This window comes from Egretta garzetta, unplaced genomic scaffold (genome assembly GCF_000687185.1).
Source record: "Egretta garzetta isolate BGI_Z169 unplaced genomic scaffold, ASM68718v1 scaffold598, whole genome shotgun sequence".
NCBI classification, from domain to species: domain Eukaryota; kingdom Metazoa; phylum Chordata; class Aves; order Pelecaniformes; family Ardeidae; genus Egretta; species Egretta garzetta.
In genome coordinates, this window is record NW_009260621.1 from 1,087,472 (window position 1) to 1,107,851 (window position 20,380).

The following is a 20,380-nucleotide window of genomic DNA, read 5'->3' on the forward strand; positions in this document are numbered from 1 at the left end:
TCATGCTTGTGTGCAAGGAGTTAGACTGGAGAATCTCTGGAGGTCTCTTCTGGCCTAATAGCTCTATTTGCCTTTTCAAAATGTGCTGCTAATGGACAGGTCCTGGTAGGAACAGGCATTATTGCTCAGGCCTTAATTAGGTCCTATGGAAATGCAGAACAGAAAGATGTTTATTGCCTTAATCAATTGCTGGTTTTAAGGTGAGCAACAGCTGGTAAATATGAGCATGAAGGAACTGAATGAGTCCCACAAAACAGCAGTATTCAGTAAGATAGCTGGTAACTTCTAAAGACATTTATAGGTGCCATTGCTACATGGAACTCGAGAAGGGGATTTGAAGGAAAGTGATGATATAGCTTTCTGGTGATTTATGGTACCTTTGCCATATTATAATGTGGTTTTGTAGCCATGATGTCTATTTTTTGCATATGTATTTGCTAACTTGTATCCCTATTATTGCAAGAGGTTTTTACTTCTCTAGTTACTTGCTGAGTATTTGTTTCAGGTATAACTTGGGTGCTGGTATACCGAACAGACAAGTACAAGAGATTAAAGGCTGAAGTGGAAAAACAGAGCAAGAAATGTGAGTACTCTTCAGACATTAGAGAACGTATCTTGCTGCTCTTGTTATGTCGTGCTTTAGCAGATGTCAAATTGAATAGAGTCTGTGCTCTGAGAAATTCTTGCTGCCTCTTCTGCTGAGGGAGAGAACTTTCTTCAGCTTGGATTTCATAGGACCCTAATTTTACAAGTTACACAAATCCGTACTGAGGGGACTTATTTCTGAATTTTTGTGGTTTTGTGAGGGAAGGTTAGTAGAAAGACCTGTTGCGTTGTCTGAATTGCCCCTCCTCTTAATGAAGGACAGGACACTGGAGATATCGGTACTGACATATCTTTTTTTCTGAACATGTGTAGCCAGTGTCTCTATGTGTAGATCCCTTTAGATGCCTGAAATAAGTTCAAAGTTGCAGTTTCTGCTTTTCAAGGGCAGTGGAGAATTTGAGATTGGTAGTGCAAAAGAACTAGGGTTGAGTAATGACTACTGTGACAGGAAAGCACAAAATAGAGTAAAAGTGATGATTAATGGTGGGGGATGAATGAAGGTGAAGTCATGATACAAAGATCTGAGCTTTCAGCTGGTATAAAAATAAATTATTCTAGTGTAAATTGGAAAAAAATTCATTAGGAAAAAATGTCCCAGGTTATTTTCATAGAGAGGAGACCTGAGAGGCCTGGGAGAGGTTGAACAAAGGACAAGGGAGGAAGGGAAAAGGGAGCAGAGGGTGAGCAGCCAGAAGATATGCATCAGATATTAAGAGGAATGGTAAACAGGAGGGTCTGAGCATGGAGTGTTTCAACGGACCTGCCAAGGAGCAGAGGAGAAATTCAGCTTATCTCTCACACTCAACTGTATGCACCCTACACAAGTTGCAGCAGTAAGAGACAGCACAAAACAACTGGGGCCAAACCTGAGCTGGTTTTACCTTTAAAATATTTCGCCATGATGTCAGCGCTCTTAGTGCGTGAGAGAACAATGTTATTAAAGCATGCTCTTTCCAGTCTAGCTTATTCCAGCCTTCCCCTGGGCAAAATAAACTGAGGAGTTGAAGTACAGTCATGCTTGTCTTACAGCTTCTACGTTAGGGCCTTCTGTCATCGCAGCAGTATCAGATGGGGATTGCATCTCTACCTGCCTCACTTTAATCCCACTTGGCTGACAAAACTGTAGGGTAGAATTAGCCCCAGAAGAGCACCTTGGAGAAGTAGTTGAAATCCAGCTGAAAACCTAGTGTTAATGTCCTAGTGTGTTTGTGCTGTGGAATTCGGAAAGCAGTTAGCAGGGCTTAATCTCTGGGGTTTAATGATTGCTGTAAGAGTTTAATGCTGTTTGTTTTTATGGCTCTCCTGGTATCTAGGCTATAATCTGTGAAGGGAAAGATGTGAGGTTCATGCATCTCAATTAGTTTCTAACCTTCTTGTTTGATTTCCCCAACCCCAACAGGAGGGGGAAAAAAAAAAAGTAAAGCCAAATAAGGAGTCACTAAAAATTCAGCTTTGCTTTTTTTCCCTCCTGTACTAAGGACATCTGGCTGACCTGATGGCTTACAGACAACTCGCAAAGTAGACCACTTGAGCCACACCTTTCAACTGTTATCCAACACATCTGAAACAGGAAAAAACACATCTGAGATTTTTAAGCTCTCCCATGAGAGTCCTAGCAATCCTTAGGATCTGCAAAAACAAATAGGCCAAGCAGTGTGCTTGAGCAGACATTGTTACTCCCAGACCTTAGTTTCATCTCTTCCTGTCCTCTCCTTTCTATTGAGAGGCACAGCATTGTCTGAGACTGCTGCAGAGGTTTTAGTAAGCGTTCTGGGGTAAATGTAGTGATAAATGTGCAAGGCTGAATGCTACCTCTAGAATTGGTGCTGTGTTGTCATGTATGTTCCCACGGACAGGCTTGCAAGAGTGCCTGGCAGTTATTTGTTCTGCTCCAACCATAAGGGGAGTAGGGGTGTAGAGTTCCTTGGGGTTGGCATAAGGCTTAATAGTGCTGTCCAGAGTGAAGCTGGGGTCTGGAGGAGCCCTCTTATTAGGGCTGGGAGCAATAGGTAGGCCTGAAAAAGAGTCAAAGTATTCTCCAGTTGGGTTTAGAGTTGGGGACCACAGGGTTATGTGGACTAGGATGATAAAGGGACTGGAGCACCTCCCCTACGAGGAAAGGCTGAGAGAGTTGGGCTTGTTCAGCCTGAAGAAGAGAGGACTGAGAGGGGACCTTATCAACACATACAAATATCTTAAGGGCGGAAGTCATGAGGATGGAAGCAGTCTGTTTGCAGTGGTGTCCAGAGACAGGACTAGGGGCAATGGGTGCAAACTGAAACATAAGAGGTTTCAGTTGAATATGAGCAAGAACTTCTTTACTCTAAGGGTGACAGAGCACTGGAACAGGCTGCCCAGGGAGGTTGTGGAGTCTCCTTCGCTGGAGATATTCAAAGCCCGCCTGGATGAAGTCCTGTGTAGAATGCTCTAGGAGAGCCTGCTTTAGCAGGGGGGTTGGACTAGATGATCTCCTGAGGTCCCTTCCAACCCTTGCGATTCTGTGATTCTGTGACTACGTTGGGTTGGGACTGATCAGGATCCCTGCAGTTGGATTTGGCATAAGGAAGGTTATGAGCACTGGGTGTGTTGTGTCATCTGGCACTTCTTTCCAGCTTTCCCTCTGAGCAGACTTCCCTGTTTTTTCCCCTTGTGCTAGCCTGCCTGTCAGAGGTATGCTTGTTCTTTGGAAAAAACAATTGTCTTACTACATTACTGTGGAAGATGTGATGTTTTGCTATCTGTCTGGGCTAGTGTGGTTTTCTTAGGAGCTGTGACTGACTTGCACATCACAGGCATTTTGGAAGCCAGCACTACAAATTCTTGTGTGACTTCAAAGGCTGGCTCTTTTTATTTCACTTGTGCTTTGAAATCAAGGCTAGATCTGTGCTCAGGTAGTACTTCCTATGGGAGAACAGTCCTAACGCTCAGGTCTCTAAGCTGGTTCTGTGAGCTAATAAGGAGCCAAGTTGGTAGAGTAGGTACAGTACAGATACATAGAGTTTAGAGTAAATAAAAGGTTGTTGTCTGTTGTTAGACCATAGTCATGCTTTGTCATCCTCACTTGTAGTACTCTTAAGTTGAAAAGTCTCTTACTTTCTGGAAAAGCTCTTCTTGCTGTCAGCAAAAGAGCATTTGCAGTTGAGCAGCCCATTTACTGTGTTACAAGTTCACTATGCTGGCTTTATGCTAGCATTTTTATTGCAGTGGTAGTTGTCTGCAGATGCTTGGTGAGATTTGGGGTCTTAGTAACTTTGAGCTTAGGCTCCTACTTTAAAATACTGGAAATGCTTCAGTACTTATTAATTGAAGAATGGAGAGGCTGTGGCCGACTGCTTGGACAGCATTTCCCCTGAGAATGCCTGCCTGTGAAGAAGGGATGTACAAGAACACAGGCTTTCCTGTATTCTGCTTCCCACTGCAGATAATCGAGAGCAGAGCTTGCCACAAAGCTCTTTTCATTACACTTGCTGAATCAAAAGTACTGTCTAGTACTAATGACAAATCAGCAAGGGTCATTTGAGCCAAAATTGTCCCCAGACTGCTCAGTTAACAATGTAATGGGCTCTTGACAGAGTTTAAAATTAACCCTTTAAATATTCTGATATCCAGGGGTTTGAATTTTTTTTTAATAACACTTTGGTGCAGTCAGCCTTGCTAGTTTATAACTTGTTCATTCTGAATACATTCTTAGTCATACCTAGCTTCCTTTTGTGCCCCTGTTTTCTAAAGAGATAAAATGGTTTGCTTGGTGTGTGGAAAAGGGGTGGTAGTATCCCTGTGTAGAAATGATGGAATACCTTTCTTTTCACTTGGCAGTGGAAAAGAAGAAGGAAACAATAACTGAATCAGCAGGCCGACAGCAGAAAAAGAAAATAGGTAAGACTGGGAGAGGAGTGCTGTGTCCCAAGAGTAAGGGAAGGTTCGGAAGCTTACAGCAGTGATTATCCTTTCCTTCCTTTCAAAACTATTTATTTAAAGTGGTACTAGAGCTGATTCTCATTGACTGGAATATGAATACTTTTGCCTTACTGTTCCAAGACAGGAGGCATCTAGCCTCCTGATGGTTTTAGCCAAATGCAGAGAAGGGCAGCATCACCGAGAGGAGCAGCACTTCTTGCTGAACTGGTTGCCTTTCGCTCTGATTTGAGCCTTCATATCCATGACTGTTATTAACTTCCATTGTCAAAGCTCTTTGCTGCAGTGCGCTGTCAGCTTGCAATAGCTATATGACTGTATGATTGCGATTCTTTTGAGCTTGCATTTTTTTTCTCATTTGAACACTTCAGAGCTGAAGGTAGTTTGCATGTTAACTCTAACTGCACTTAGATTTATTTCAAATTGGATTAAATTTTGCTCAATTTTAAGTAGCATTTTATTTTTCCATTTTTTTCGTTGTCAATAAGCTTAAGCCTGTCTGGATAAAGGTAATGCTTTAAGTACTGAACTATGCAAGAACAACGTGGTAGATGTTTAATGGACGTTTAACATCTTCCAAAAGTTCTGTTGTCTGCAGGACTAAAGTGAAATGTGCAGCAAAGCTCAGTTAAATTATTACAGAAATTGTGGCAGGAACATTTCTGAGAGCTCCTGGGAGTTGGTTTCCTCATTCCTCTGTAACACCAGGTAGCTGGATTAGTCATTTGATCTGTACAAAGCTTGGGAATAATTACAAACATATCTTCAAACAGTTCTCCCTAGGTATAAAACCTGTTATCGCTAGACTCTTGAAGGGAAAGGAGCCAAAATTCTTCCTCTTGTGCATTTTCAGTTGTTAATCTTTAATAATCCATGCACGGGATCAATACTGCTTGGTGGATAAGGCAACTTTTTAATGTTATGTGCTGTTGCTACATATGGTCACTTCTGCATGTGTGGCAATGACTTTTTTTGTGGGGCACCATCCAAGCTGTGTTCCTAGCAAAGATATTTTACTTGTTCTTGGACTAAACTAATAAACAGTAGAATCTGAGGAATTCAGATCCTCCACCAATTTTTTTTATACACTGAAATAATCTTGTTTTGCAAATGAAAAACAAAGGACAAAGGGACTAAGAACAGAACTTAGGAAATGACCACTGATTTTGTTTGCTGTGAAGCTTGCTGGCCAAGCTTGAGATACTGAGACTGACTTTCTGATTTTTTTTTTTATTTTTTTTTTTGCAAGTGCTGCATAACTTCAGTGTCTCATTTGTTTTCAGGCAAAGCTGAATTCTTAGTGCTTCTGAAAAATCAGGCCCTAAATGTCAAGCTGGACATCCAGAAAATGACTCACAGCTATTAACTGCTTTTGAAATCTCTGATTCCAGTAACTTAATGGATGTCAAATCATTCTGCAAGATGTAGCATTGTTGTAACAACAAATTTACTTGTGCTGGAGTTCCTTTCAATTCTACCGTTCTAGTTAAAAAAAAGAGCGGAGGCTTTACAGATCACAGTCACAGCTGTGGTACAGACCTGCCTCAGTTGCCATCTGTTTTGTGCACAGAATAAGGCAGGAGGTGTGTGTATGTTACTTGGTTACGTAAGGGATGAATCATGCATATGCACAAGGAGGTAGGGTGAAAGTTGCATGGGAAGGCTTAATTTGATGTTTCCTACTTATCAGGCTTTGCTTTTAAGTGTAAAGTGAATCAACTTTCGTCACATTGTCACCTTTCACACTGCTGGAACAGGACACCTTTAACATCATGGTGCAGCCTTCTGTCATTTCAGCTTAAGGAGTGTGTTAGCTTAAACTTTGCTACTGTTTTCTATGTCCACGTGCCCCTAGAAGAAAAGACAGTGATGTTCCCAGGAGTCCAGCAAAACAAAAAGAAACAAACAAAGCCAATGCTGGCAAATAAAGTTATTGCTGGTCTCCCTGTATCCTCATGGTTTGTGTTCTAATGAGCAGAATAAGATGATTTTGGACTCCAGGGTGCTGCTTGTTGACCCACTACTCTTTCTTTGTGCCTCTACACAGCTCTATAGCCAAGTACCTCAAGGCTGCTTATGCATGACTTGGGCAGGAATAGACCATTTATGTAATAAGATGGTAGGACACCCGGAGCCTGTTTGTTTTGAATTTGTAAAAATGGGTGAGAAACAGGTCGGGTGTATTGGGGGATCAGGGCTGTGTTCTTTATCCCTATGTAACCTTTTGCCCATCTGAATAGATGGTTAGTTATGTAGCAGAGGGAAAAAACAAGTATTTGTGCCAAATGTGATTCCTAAAGAGCTGGCCTGTTGCTGCTGAAATGTCCCAGAACAAAACTCTCCACCTGGGTCAGGAAGTAGGTGTCTGGAAAGTTCCTGCCTGAGTGGATGGTTTGTACTTAGGAGCGATTGAAAATGGCAATGAGGATTCTAAGAAATTGGATAGGGGTGTTGCTATTGCTTTTCATAATGCTTACTGCAAGTCCTCATATTTAGCAGGGGCTTCAAAGATAACTGTTGAGCTTCTGTGCCATGGGCCTTTTGTCCAGTGGATTGCTGCTGAAGTTTCAGTAAAATTCTCATGCTGGATAGCCCTTGACAGTCCTTCTGCATCTCCCCTCTCTTTGCTCACACCGTTCTTTGGATATTTCTGCGTTGTCTGCATCCTTACTTCAGCTAGGTGTTGCTTCCAAGCCCCGCCTGCCCCTCTGGATCCTCAGTCTGAGAGGAGCATAGTGAACCAGGGATGATGGGGATGTGGGACAAGAAAGGTGACAGGTGGTGGATAAATGCTCAAGGCCAGAGCAGTTCTGCAATGAGGGGTGTGGAAAGTGCTCTCTCAGAAAACTGGGCATCTTTGAAGTTTGTGGTGACTTAAGGACAGGCTAAATTTCCAAAGTAGTATTTTAAAGTATTGTCTGCAAAGCATGGTAATATACATATTACTGAAATTCATGTAGAAAATATCTTTCCTCTTTGGAGAATCTTTTAGGTGTGACAAGGGCCCAAAATTCATTACTAAGACCAGCAGGATGTTAGCTCCCAGCTCTGTGTACGGTTTTGGAGTCCCTTCTGACACCTCCAAATGAAATCCTTTCTTGTATTTATAATGGTGAGCCTGGTGTGCAGCAAATTGAGACTGCTGTCTTTCAGAAGTGTGGTATAGAGGTACTGTCTGTTTTCTGGCAACCCCGTTCATGCTACTGTGTGTGTTGGTTGAGTTAGAAAATTTGACATTCTGCATATTTCTTTCGAAAGTGCTGAATGTGTGATTCTAGCCTCCTCCTCTTTTGTGCTTGCATTGCCGCATGTTGCTGTGGTGGAGAAGCAGTTGACTATGTACAGTTTTTCACTTTCTACTGTCTGGCAGAGAGTTGGTTTTGGAAGTGTTACTTGTTTGGAGAGTCAAGAAGGTTAAGTCTTCCTGGAAATTAAAACACTCTGGTTTCTAGGTTGGTATGACTGATTGTAACTGTTGTTGGTTTTGTCTTTCCAGAGAGACAAGAAGAGAAGCTGAAGAATAACAACAGAGATTTGTCAATGGTAAGAAAATTAAAGCCAGTTCCTGACTGCTGAAGACTTCAGTCAGCTTTCCAAGAGAAGGACACTGCTCAATTGGCAGACATAGCGGCTTTTCCTCCTGAAAGGTCCTTCTGGATTATCTCTAATAGCTACAGATTTTAGTATGAGCCACAGAGTTTTCCAGCAGTTACTACCTCATCTCATGCCCAGCCTTAGCTATTTTCATCTTTTTAAGTCTCCATTATGATTTCAAACTAGAATGAATTTGTCTGACTTCCTCTTCTAAGTTCTGTCTTAAAATGATCCCCTGCTGATTGGTTGTATAGGCTTAAGGGGAAAAAAAAAACAACCCCAACCTGTGGAAGGTAACAGGGCAGTTACTGAAGTTCCCCGCCCCCCTACTCTTCACATCAGTGGTTCACTCTCTGGCTGCCTTTGTACCCAGCTGTTGACCAAGATTCTCTTTGGGAGTTCTTCAGTCACTTTTTACAATGCCTCTGGCCTTCTGCGTCATCTTTTTTCCTGCTAGATTCCAGTGATGCTGTACAAAGCCTTTTCTTAAGGGCGTGAGCCCATAATCCCCCAGCGTGTGCCTGTTGTTTTGATTGTCTCTGACCTTTCTGCTTGCAGGTTCGGATGAAATCTATGTTTGCCATTGGCTTCTGTTTCACTGCCTTGATGGGAATGTTTAACTCCATGTAAGTATCAACTTTCTGGATTTCTCTTAAATTTTCGTGGTGAATATATTCTCCACCTTCTCTCTGTCCCCTGAAGTGTTAGAGAGACAATGTCCATCCAAGAATCATAACTAATCTGTACAAAATGGATCAATATTTCATATGAAGATGCAGTTGTTTGGTTACCACACACATTTTCTGCTCAAGAGGGAACACTGCATGCTGAATGCAATCAAACTGAACAAATTGCATTCAGTCTAGACACAACTCTAACATCCTTTCTGCTTGATAAGGGCAAGTTTGGTAGATGTCAGGCAAGCAGCTACAGTCTTCAGCTTCTTTGGCTTTGCTGTAATAGTGTGACCAAAGAATGCTCTCACAAGCAAAACTGGGTCAGCTCCCTTGCCCTTAGAAACGAGCTGTAATTGCAGAGTTTATTGTTGCCCTACTTAAGGTGATCAGAGTCAAGATATTAACAGGTCCAGGCATGGTCTCTAATCTTCCTTTGCTTTAAAAATGACCTGGGATAAGTCTAGTTTAAAAAAAACAAAGACAAAAAAGAGCCCAAACTGGTTTGCGCAATTATAGACAGCTTTGTTTCAGACATGCAAAACCGAAAGACTCTGCTTGACTTTTAAAACTTGATTCAGTCTTGAAATGTGAACTTCCCATTGGCTGTTAAACCTGAAGATAATGTAAATATGTTTAGCATAACCTTTGGGAGTCTGCTTAATATCTGGGCAATATGCTGTCCTGAAAATAGGATTTTACATTCTTGGGCACCAAAACCTTTGGCCTCTGTGCTGGCAGTCCCCAGGATACAGTTAATTGTTATTTTACTGCAGATCTGTGGGTGGATAAATTGCAAACGGGGGGTAACATAATAACAGAAATGCCACTGGGTGGACTCTTAATTATTCAACTTAGTCAGACTTCAGTCCCCATTCTCTGGAATGCTGTGAAACTGAGCAGAGGAACACAGCACTAAAGGACTTTAAAATTTGGGTACAGTCTTGAGTCATTGATGTCTCATTTAACTGCAGCCTGGAGTGGGGACGGAGGTGCATCGTGAGTCGTGTGCCCAGCAAGATAACATCTGTGGGGGTTTTATAGTGCTGCACCTGAGGCATTCAAGTGCCTGCATAGCTATTTGGGTGCAATAAAAACACAACCACCCCCCTGCCCCTGAAACAGACTGAAAAACAAACTGAAAAACCCCACCCTACTCTGCCCACTTTCCTCGAGTGGGAAGAGGCAGTTCAGAGTATGTTATGACTGACAAGTGTTACGAGACTGTTAAATTCATGAAGAGCTTTAGGAAGGAATTTATTTTGGTTAAATCCTGTGTGGCTCTTCCGTCCATGGATATTAACCTTAAAAATCATTGTGTTGGTTTCTTCTTTAAGACCACCAAGTTTACTTGTCTTGTTCCTCTTTTGAGGATTCCTGCCTGTGGGGACCATACTATAAGCCACAGAGTTGATATGAAGCTTTAGGGCATATCTTTCCTTCAACTGTCTCTTTCTTTAGAGGGAACCTGAACATGAACAGCAGGAGTATCCAGAGAGCTTGCTGATTGTCCGAACTGAAATAGCTTTCTTGCTAATAGCTGAGGCTATCGAATTAAAATCTAAAGATTTGGCTGTCTTGCCTTTGGGACTAGATGATTAAATTTTCGCTCCTGATCTCACTACAAGGTAGCTAATGCATTTGTATATGAATGGCAGCTTTGATGGGTTGTACTTGCACTGTTTGAAGCTGATAGAATGGTTCGATGGAGCTGCTTCTCACTTATGTGCTGTGATTCTCTTGACATAGCATAAAGAGCAGCTGCTTGTCTCAGGAGGAGAGTATGTCAGTTATGAATTTGTGAGGCTCTCAGGCTCCCTCTGGGAAGCTGCTACTGCCAAGTCATCTGTGAAGGCACTGTGGGTGTGATATGAAAAGGAAGAAAAGGGTGGCTGACACCTGCGATGGCTGTAGCCTCATTTGCTGGCTTTCCTGTTCTTGAATGAGTTTGTTCCTCTGGGGGACAAAAGGAGCAAGGATTGCATGGAAGGAGCATGGTGTGCCGCCCTTTGGACAAGTACTATGCAGACACTGCTGCTCTCTGGCCGAGTACCTTACTTTTGCCAAGTGCCAACTTAGCCAAAGTGGAAGTTACTGTGATTGGCTTTCTTCCTTTGAGCGTTAGTAGTAATGGGGCAGCAGGGTGGACCATGTTGGAAGGATATGCAAGTGTCAGGAAGTCTGGTTTAAACCCATAGAGCACAATGCTGTGCTGAAGATGAGCAGCTGAATGACTGTTGTTGCTTAAAGGCTATGCTAGGGCAGCGAGATCTGTAGTGGTGTTGGCCTCCAAGCAGGTGGGATTTCTCCTGGGAGAGGAATTAGCTTCTGTGTGTCTCAATTTTCTCTTGTCAGAAACTTTTTAATGTAATCGGTTCTCTGTCTTACTCCAGGAGTTGTACATTTCAGTACCACTTCATGATAACTGTGAAAACCTGCTGGAATTAAAAGCAGGTACCTCGGGGTGCTACTGCTGAAATACTTGTTTCTCTCACAGCAGCTAGCTCTTTTGCCAAACTGCTTGTGAGATGTAAACAAAGTTGGCGTGTGTTTGAGCTGTAGCTGTGTGAATGCATCTCCACAGGAAAGAACGCTCATTTAGGATCTCTTGAAACAAGAAACACCTGTTAGAAAATCAGCACATGCAGAGAAAATAACATCCAAATATGCACATGCTGATGAGGCATCATACACACTTACTTCAAAAGATTGGGTCGACTGTCTGGGTTGGGAGAAATCTTTGCGAACTGGCCAGAATTCACACTCTGCCTGATGCCCTGGAATGTGGACCTGGAGGCCTTCCAGGAGCAGGACAGGCCACTTGGAATATGCGGTATCATCCTGCCTCTGTGCTGCCTTAGTCTTCAGAGCTAATGCAGGGAAGACTGTTGGTATTAAAAAGCGTTCTGTTGATGGCTCTCTTAATGCATCCTTCTTGTGCTGAGTGTAGCTGCTCTAGGAAAGGAAAAGGTGTCTTTGGTCTACGCTCTGCTTAAAAAATGCTCTTTTGCTTAAAGCAAAGAATCCATCTTGTGTTAACTGCAATTCAGCAGGGTGATAGTAATTCATCTTTTATTCAAGTGCTGACTGTGTTCTGGGAAGTTACCTGCTAAATTTGACTTTTAAATAAAATGCACCAGTAAACTGCAAAACACCAACCAAGATTTTATGAACCAACAGCTTGTCCAGCTGATCACTTAAATCGCTGTGAAACACTTTGGCTCTGACTATGGCAAAACTGTTATCGAGAGAAGCCTACTTACCCTGTAGGTGACTGGGTGTGGAGGGCTTTGTGAGAGAGGTGTATGTAGCCTCTTTGGTGTAGTGTGTATAAAAGTGGGCTGGAGAAGGCAGCATGGCTTTTTAGCCTTCCATGTGGTCTTATCTGCTCTGGTGACCTGTTGAAGATGCTCACTTGTTCTTCCTATAGCCAAAGACTCTTACACTGTACCCAGTTGTGATCTAATGCTGTCTTTTCCAGATTTGATGGCCGAGTGGTGGCAAAGCTTCCGTTTATTCCCCTCTCGTACATCCAAGGTCTCTCCCACCGCAACCTTCTGGGTGAGGATTACACCGACTGCTCCTTCATATTCCTCTACATTCTCTGCACAATGTCAATCAGACAGGTGAGTACATTGCTGTGTCTCTTGCACGCCTGGAGCAGGGAAAGCACATCTCTATTCATAAAGAGGAGTCTTCAAGCAGAACTGGACAGCAGTAATATAATCTTTGATCTGTTTGTGGTTTCTGTGTTTGCCTTCATTCCTATGCTTCATATTCAAAGCAGTTCTAGGTTGGGATCATAAAACCAGCCACTGCCCTGGACCAGTGTGGAAGACTTGATTGGAGACTTGCACCAGGGCACTAGGACAGAGCTGGCAGAAATGCGTTACTTCCGTGTGTGTGTGTATCTGATAACTTTGTGGATTGCCATACCAAGGATTGTCTTCATCAAAAGCAAATCTAAGTACTGCTTCTTAATTCTGACTTTTACAGTAATATGAGAAAGGAGAAGTGTAGCATCTTCAGGGGAAACTTTTCTTGGTGACCTGACATTCTATAAAGGTTCAATCAGTCTACAAATTTGCTAGAAAAGTGAGGAAAGAGTTAAACCTGTTCTTTTAGGTTTGTCCTTCCTGGTTCTGCTGCTTGCTTGATTTTTTTTTTTTTTTTCAGAGTCTTAAGAACTTTACCTTTGGTGTCAAGTCAACTCCCAGAGCTAGAGATGTGACACAGAAAGGGGGTCTGGTATGATAAGCCAAGAGTAGGGTACGCATAGCTCTCCAGCAAAGCTGGTTAATCCCATCTTTTGAAAAGAGAAGCATCAGTAAGGGTAAAGGATGTGCCTGTTCAGGAAGGTTCACTAGCGGCCTAAGTGGCAGAATGGCTGGTGAGGACAAGTAGGCCTTCTCAGTGCAACCAGAAGTCTACTTTGTTTTCCAAATTTCCCCAGAGTGTGCTGGGGATAAGTTAATAGATAGCTGGGGGATGGATGAATGCTGGTGCAACTAGTTGCAAATTATCTGCTCTTCTGTATTTATATTTCCTTTTTCTTTGATTCACTTCCTGAATTCTTGCTGCTTTTCCCCTTGGCCAACTTGTTGCTTTTCCTCGAGGGGTGCCAAGGGACTTAGAAAGACTTAAAGCAGATCAGTAAAGGGAAGTGATGTATTATGCCATCTGCTCTCAGAAGTCTCAGAAGCTGCTCTTGATGGAGCAGCTTAATAGTAGAGAGTTCCTTTAGTCACAAAGTGCGTGCTAGTGAATCGAAATTCTCCATAGCCTTCTGTACTGGGTGCTTGTGTTGAAATGGATCCGTGTCTGGTCCTATATAAAAGCAGCTAATGAATTGGAGAGTAATTTCTGTTGAAAGGGTTACCTGGAAGTCATCTGGCCCACCCCTCAAGGCAAGCAGGGCCAGCTTCAGAGTACCAAAGGCCAGGGGCTTCCTCATTCTATTTGCTGCAAGACAAATCTTGTTTCACTTCCCAGTAACTGGAGCAGTGTTTGCTGCTTTGAAAGAAGTTAGACCTTTTTAGCTCTTAGGATCATCTTCCTGAACTCCTGGGATGCTGTGGTCTGATGCTGTTCCTTCAGGCAATCTTGTCTGGTGCTGTTCTGTGTTACTCACCTGTTACATGGAAAGTCCCTTCTTTCCAGTGTTCTAGATTATTATATGAAACTAAATAGCACTGTCAGCAAGATTCTTCTTCACCCATTGTGTTGGTGGGGGAACTCCCTTGCTGCAAAATCCCCCATGGATTTTTTTTTTTGTCCAGAAATATAATTCCTGTGTTAGTTCTAGTCCTGGGCATTTCCTGATGTTTCCTCATGTGAAATTAGTAGACTGCATGAAGTGAGTGGTGGTCTGGTCTGGTTTTGGGCAGAAATGCTGAGCTGTTTGCAGTGGGTTGGGCTTTAAAGAGAAATTCTGGGAAAAAATTGCCCTTGTGCTTGAGAGTTCATGCTGATGGCCCTGTGGAGGACAGAAGTTACTTTATTGCTTTGGAGAAGGGTGGTTTTGCTCTGAAGTGTTAGATTGCACTCTTAATAGTGCTGCCTTGTCTGTGGGATGGTGGTTAATATACCTGCAGTTCTCCAGCTGTTAGGCAGCTCAATTTCTTCCTCCTTGCTACATGGAGGGAAGGGTAGACACCAGCCACATTAGTTTGTGCAAAAGCTAGGAACTGAAGCTGTGATTACTGGCATCCTGCTCTTGGCTTTATTACTATTTGAAAGAACTGATAACAGCATTGGGAAGAGGACTTTGAAGGGCTGTGAGAGGCCAGGCGAGAGGGGAAGAAAGTAATTAAGGGCTTAAAATGGTGCCAGACTAGCTTTCAATGACCTTGGAGGTGAAAGCTTTGTGACTCTCTGTGTTTTGCCAGGTCAGCTTCAAAACACCTGTAAGCCCAAGGGAGGAGAACTGATCTGGGAGTTAAGTGTCTGGCTTGATGTCTCTGACACAGGAGGAGTGTACCAAAAGTCAGGGAGCAGGTTGCGAACAAACTAAGGAGTTCATATGACTCTCAGCCTTCCCTTAAATCCTGGAGCTGCCTGTGAAGGGATCAAAGGCAGGGACGAGAGACAATCCCATGGAGCTCAGAAGCAGAGGAACTAGTGTGTGTGGGGAAAAAAAATCTGACCTGGAGGGAAATGCCGGGGAGTACACGAAGGTGGGGAGGCTAACTGGACAGTGATTAAACTGACATTAGTGGGATGGGCAGTAGCAGCATCGGGCAGTCTTTTCATGTGGTCCTCAGGCATGTGGGGGTGATAAACTCTTCAGACACAGACTGGGAAGCTTGCTGCCTGTGACCTGGCCAGCATCTCCCAAAATAGTCAACTTTCAGTGAGTAACTTCCTTTGCGCTGTTCCCAGCTCTCCCTGGCACGTAAATCCTGTCCCCTGGTTCCTCTCGTCTTCCTGTTTGGAGAGAGGAGGGTTGCTGGGAGAGGCCTTCCTAGGGTCCTTGAGCTGTTGGGTTTCAGCTGGGAAAGTCTCCTGCTGGGCTGGGCGGGGTTACATCCTCTGTCCCTGCTCCTGAGCTCCCAGCCTTCACCTGTGCTATTTGTGAAGAGGAATATGCTGCTGTTCCTCAGGCGTCTGCTGGTCTTCATTTCCTTTTCACACATGCCCGAACTGTAGATTAGGCTGCTTCTCTCTGAAATGTGTTCCCAGGGGAAAAGGGAGCCAGTAATTATCCCTGATGCCAGGAGCGCACTTTCCCACACAGCCTGATCTTGGGGCAGGGAGCCACTCTTTGAGTGAGTGCCTTGTCTTTGAGGCCCCTTCTGGGTTTGAAGACAAAAGCAGAAGCAGCTCCCGTCCTTCCTGCAGTCATTTGAGGAAAGTTCAGAAGAGCTCAGAGGAGGAATTTGGGTCCTTAAATCTTAGTCTTCCCTCCCTGCTCCTGAAGATGATGATGGTTTTGTTTGTGTTGAAGATAGACTCTGCAGGCTTGCTCGTGCAACGTGGTACACAGCAGACAGGACAGGTTTCTACTGAACCTTGCCCCAGCCCTGGTGTTCCCAGCTGTGTAGACTTCAGGATTGCTGTCCAGCAAAACTTGCTTTGCAGCTAGTGCAGGAGGCTAGCTGCCTTCCAGAGTAAGGAGGGGACTATATGGAAGGATAATGCTGGAGAGCGACTGTAGTCTTGAATCCACATGCAGACAAGCTGTCCTCTCTCTTCGTCTTGGAACTGTTCAAGCAGATAGAGTAAACTTTAGCACCACGGTTCTCTCTTGATACTTAAAGCAGCAAGGAGGAGGCCATACACACTTCTTTGCTTCTATGGGTGCTCTGCCAGGATCTCTACTCTGCTCCACTGGTGAGCCAGTACAAAGCTGGTAGGATCCCGGTCCTGCCTGCTGCTGACTCTGCAGCACCCTCTGGTGTTGCTGAACCTGACCATTGGCTTCTTTTGTTTTCTCCCTTCTGCCCATCTCCTGGCTAAAGAAGCTCTGAGAAGAGGAACCACACGAAGGAGTCTCCCACAGTGAAATGCTCTCATATATATTCAGTTGCTAAATATCAACCAGTGGCTGATTTATTTAGGCTACAGACTAAACCTGATGTAATTCCTTTTCAAGCGTTCCTCTCCTTTATTTTCATGTTGGTGTGTGGGCTGAAACCTTCCATTCCATGGTATTCCACCTGGAATGATTCAAATTTTTTTTTTTTTTAATTTAGCTACTATGGAATCATGAAGCTCTATCTGCCTTTTTTCTTAGTTTGTTCTCCTTCCATGATTGAAAAGTTCAAGAATTCTATGACCTTGCTATCTGACCTATCCTGACAGTTATTTTGGAGAGGACATTCAGGTTTGAAGAAAATCCTCCTTCCTCCTTTGTTGTCTCGATAGCCAGGACTCAGCTGGCGACATGAAGCGGGGACAGTTGTTTTCTTCTTTGCCTTGCATCAGATGTCTAGCCAGCACTGCATGTGCAGCACCTTGAGCTGTAGTTATTTACAGTGAAGGATGAAACTGAAAGAACTGGTAGCTCTTTGTAGTCGCAGTGTTGAAAAATTTAAAAGGAATTTCACAAAAATCAAGAAAAACATCAAACTTTTAAATATTCTGCTGTGAGTTTTTAGCTAAGCCTGGCTCTGCTACTTAATTCTCTCCTTGTTTGTTGTTTTCCTCTGAATCTCCCCGCTCAGGTGCAGATGAGGTCATTTCAATAGTCAGTTTTTGGTTTTGCTGCATTTGTCCTCTTATACTGCATGTCTCCACCAAACCATTGTTCTGTCTGCATCACTAGCATTCGTGTTAATTCTCTGCCTAAGCTCCTGACTTGAACTTGGCATGCACTCTGGTTGCCATGTTGCTGACCCAAATTCCGACTGCATTAGGAGAGGACCCTCAGGCTCTGATGTCTACCGTCAACAGGGGTTTCTGGAACTTGTGAAAACAGAGGGTTGCTTTGGTTCTGCCTGTGAGCAGATGTTAGGAACCTGCTCCTGTGTGTGCACTGCAGTTAAATTGTAAAGGTAACTATTGTAGGTTGATTTTAAACCAACCCGTGTGTGAAGACATTAACAAGGTACCTGCCAGTGTGGTGTATAGCTGGAGGTGGAAGAGAACCCTCAACCTAAATGTGGATTTAATGATCAGAAGGCTTTTGTTGAGGTGGGGGGGAGTGGCCCAACTCTGATTGTAGCCATTGTGGATGGTTGTCTGGCTCTGTGCTAAGCTTTTATGAACGTATAGGGATGGAGGTCTAATATATACTAGCCAGACTGGTAAGGCTATGTGGGTGAGAACCTGAATCTGTTGAAACTAGTGGCAAGGTTGTACTTGTAAGCAGAGTTGGGATTTTGTCCTCTTTGTGTCCCTTATCTTGGTCTGACACTGTCCTGCTTGTCCTTGTTTTTGCAGAACATCCAGAAGATGCTCGGTCTCGCTCCTTCCCGGGCTGCCACCAAGCAAGCAGGAGGCTTCCTTGGCCCGCCACCTCAGGCAGGGAAGTTTTCCTAAAGCACAGTTACAGCCTTCACAGGTCTAACCAGTGCACAAGACTGCCTTTGGGAAGTGACAAGATGGGATTCTGCACCAGGCTTCATGTGTCCAAAACCAGCGTATGCAGTATTGGCCACAGTCTTGGAAACATCTTCTATCTGGAGTATTTTACCAGCACTTGTTTGCTCATCAAACCAAGGAAGTTCTCAGAAGATAACTTGACCTTTTGTTTCTGGTGTTTCTGAGAAATAAATGGCATGGGCATGTTTATTTAGATGTCTCTTAATTGTGCTGTAGGACAAGTAGAAATACATTCATGTAGTGCAGCTGATTTAGTTCCTGGCATTGGAAACCAACTCAGATGCCAAGGGTGAGATCTGTGAAGTACAAAATTTGGAAAATTCAGAACGATCATGCTGTGAAGTGACTCTCTTGTCTTAGCCACACTGGCTATAGTCCTGTGTAAAGGGGAGCTGGGCAAGTAGGTGTGCTTAGTTCTCCCTTTGCAAAATTTCCAGCATGGAGGGTGAGGTTTTTCGTTGGCTCAGGTGGCCCCTGTGCCGGGCCGCCCTTGGAGGTTGCATGTATTTCTTGGTGTACTGTCAGCCTGTGTCTTCCTGGCAGAGCACAGCCCCATGGACGTTTTTGTGGCATTATACAGCTTCTGTAAAAGTTGCTTGCTTAAGCAGAATCTGCTCAATTAGAGAAACAAACCTGGCCTTCAAACCTGAGTAAACTGTTAAATTATGTCAGTACTGTCCACTGTCACTGAACCCTTTATTGCCTGAGTGGTTGTGACAGCAGCATTTTTGTTCATGCTCCTTAGCTTACTACTAAACAGACTGATGATCAGTATGCATCTTAAAAGGCTTCCTTCTTAGGCCAGGAAGCTCTCTCCACTGTCTTCTGCTTCACCAAATAACTATCTGGATCAGTCTTGTTGGCTGGAACCTGCTGACCTTATTTGAAAGGGGTGAATAAATCTTGCTCCTGCTCTGAAGTTAGGCTGACAGTTCTCCTGAAGCAGGCAGTACCCACAGAGGCTATTGATTTCTTGCTTCTGTGACCAGAGGTTTATCATGCGGTCCCTCTTACTGGGAGTTTTTGACTAGATGCATGGCAAGGGGATAAATCTGAAACACCTTATGGCAGTGTGGAGCAAGTGCAATACCCTATTAAATACTAAATATTGGGTTAATTCTTGTTAATAAGTATGGGGCACTTTTATAGGATTGTTTCAAGATAAATCATGAGTGTGGCATCTCTCAAATTAGTATTTGGCAGGTAAAGGAAAGCATCTGCTGTATGCTGATGCTGCCTAGCTCTAAAGTTGCTTTTTTTTCTTTTTTTTTTTTTTTTTAACTTACTGTTATGTCAGGTCTCACTACGAACTTCCTCAGGGAGCAGCCCTCCTTGTGTAATTCCCATTTCCCTTGTGCAGCCTCTCTTGGTTCAAGGGCCTGATCCTGCAGCAAAGCCAGAAACATCCCAACCTGTTACCTGCATGGGTCAGCTTTGTTGAAGTAGTTTTATTCTGCAGCATATGGTTGTTGGATCCAAGAGGATCCACCTAAGGCAGCCAGCTCTGATCAAGCATGATGGATAACTGCACCGTAATGGCTTGGGAAGGGTTACGTGCAGTGCAGTAACCTTCCCTGCTGCTGTCAGAAACTCTGCCCTCAGCACATCTGCACACATTGCATCACACCACGCTTCGTCACTTGGGGAGGGGAAGCAGTTGCGCATCTAAATGTCATCTGAAAATTATTGATCTCATGCTATATTCTGGTTGCTTTCTGCTGTCATTTGATACAGTAGTTCTCTGGGGGCTGTTAATCCTTGTAACAAATTGAGGACGGTGTTTCTAACCTCCACCACTAAATGGCCTGAATCCTAAGAATCTAGAAAATGGAATGAAAAATGAAAAACTACTTTTTGACCTCAGGAAGAGTTTGGTTTTGAGGAAGAAAGAATGAAGAACATCCTGTTTCATGGATAATTAAAAAAAAAAAAACTAAACAAACCCCAAAAAACCAAACCCCATATGTATATCCCAAGACAAATTGCAACTGTGGCTGCATCTTTGAGGAGGTTTAATTACTGCCAGCTGGTGGTGTGGTGGGTGGTAATTCACATGCTTTGCTGCTGCTCCTCTTCCCCTGCATATTGATTGTCTCGCACAGCTGTAGACCTGTTCATTTGCTCCTCTTCTAAAAAAGTTTTCTTTTTTGTCCTTTGCACAAATTGCAGCGCAGCCTCCTGTCCTGTCCCTGGCTGCAACAGAGGAACTTTTCCAGATGCTCTGCAGTAGGTGGCCGTGAAATATGCTCGTGGGCCTTTGCTTTCCTGCAGCTCTGCCTGTTGCTTGTGTGTGTCCACTCCATTCTTTGCAAAATCTTAACGATTAACAATTTGGACAGGCTGGATCGATGGGCTGAGGCCAACTGTACGAGGTTCAACAAGGCCAAGGGCTGGGTTCTGCACTTTGGTCACAACAACCCCATGCAAGGCTACAGTCCTGGGGAAGAGTGTCTGGAAAGCTGCCCAGTGGAAAAAGACCTGGGGGTACTGGTTGACAGCTGGCTGAATATGAGCCAGCAGTGTGCCCAGGTGGCCAAGAAGGCCAA

General features: G+C 43.8%; 1 protein-coding gene across 1 annotated transcript; it reads left to right on the forward strand.

Annotated features, from left to right (window-relative positions):
• Positions 1–220: 220 nt before the first annotated feature.
• On the forward strand, positions 221–18,119 carry TMCO1 (transmembrane and coiled-coil domains 1). The gene is made up of 7 exons (XM_035900748.1): positions 221–278; positions 494–583; positions 4,423–4,482; positions 8,018–8,064; positions 8,674–8,741; positions 12,271–12,415; positions 17,673–18,119. Exons 1-7 carry the CDS (start codon positions 221–223, stop codon positions 17,769–17,771), a joined length of 567 nt encoding a protein of 188 aa, XP_035756641.1. The 3' UTR covers positions 17,772–18,119.
• Positions 18,120–20,380: the final 2,261 nt, after the last annotated feature.

Excerpts from the sequence above, each read along its gene's own strand:
- TMCO1 (XM_035900748.1), top strand. The coding sequence starts at position 221 with ATGAGCATGAAGGAACTGAATGAGTCCCACAAAACAGCAGTATTCAGT. Across the intron at positions 584-4,422 it reads GGAAAAACAGAGCAAGAAAT|TGGAAAAGAAGAAGGAAACA; the intron begins GTGAGTACTCTT and ends TTCACTTGGCAG. Across the intron at positions 8,065-8,673 it reads ACAACAGAGATTTGTCAATG|GTTCGGATGAAATCTATGTT; the intron begins GTAAGAAAATTA and ends TTCTGCTTGCAG.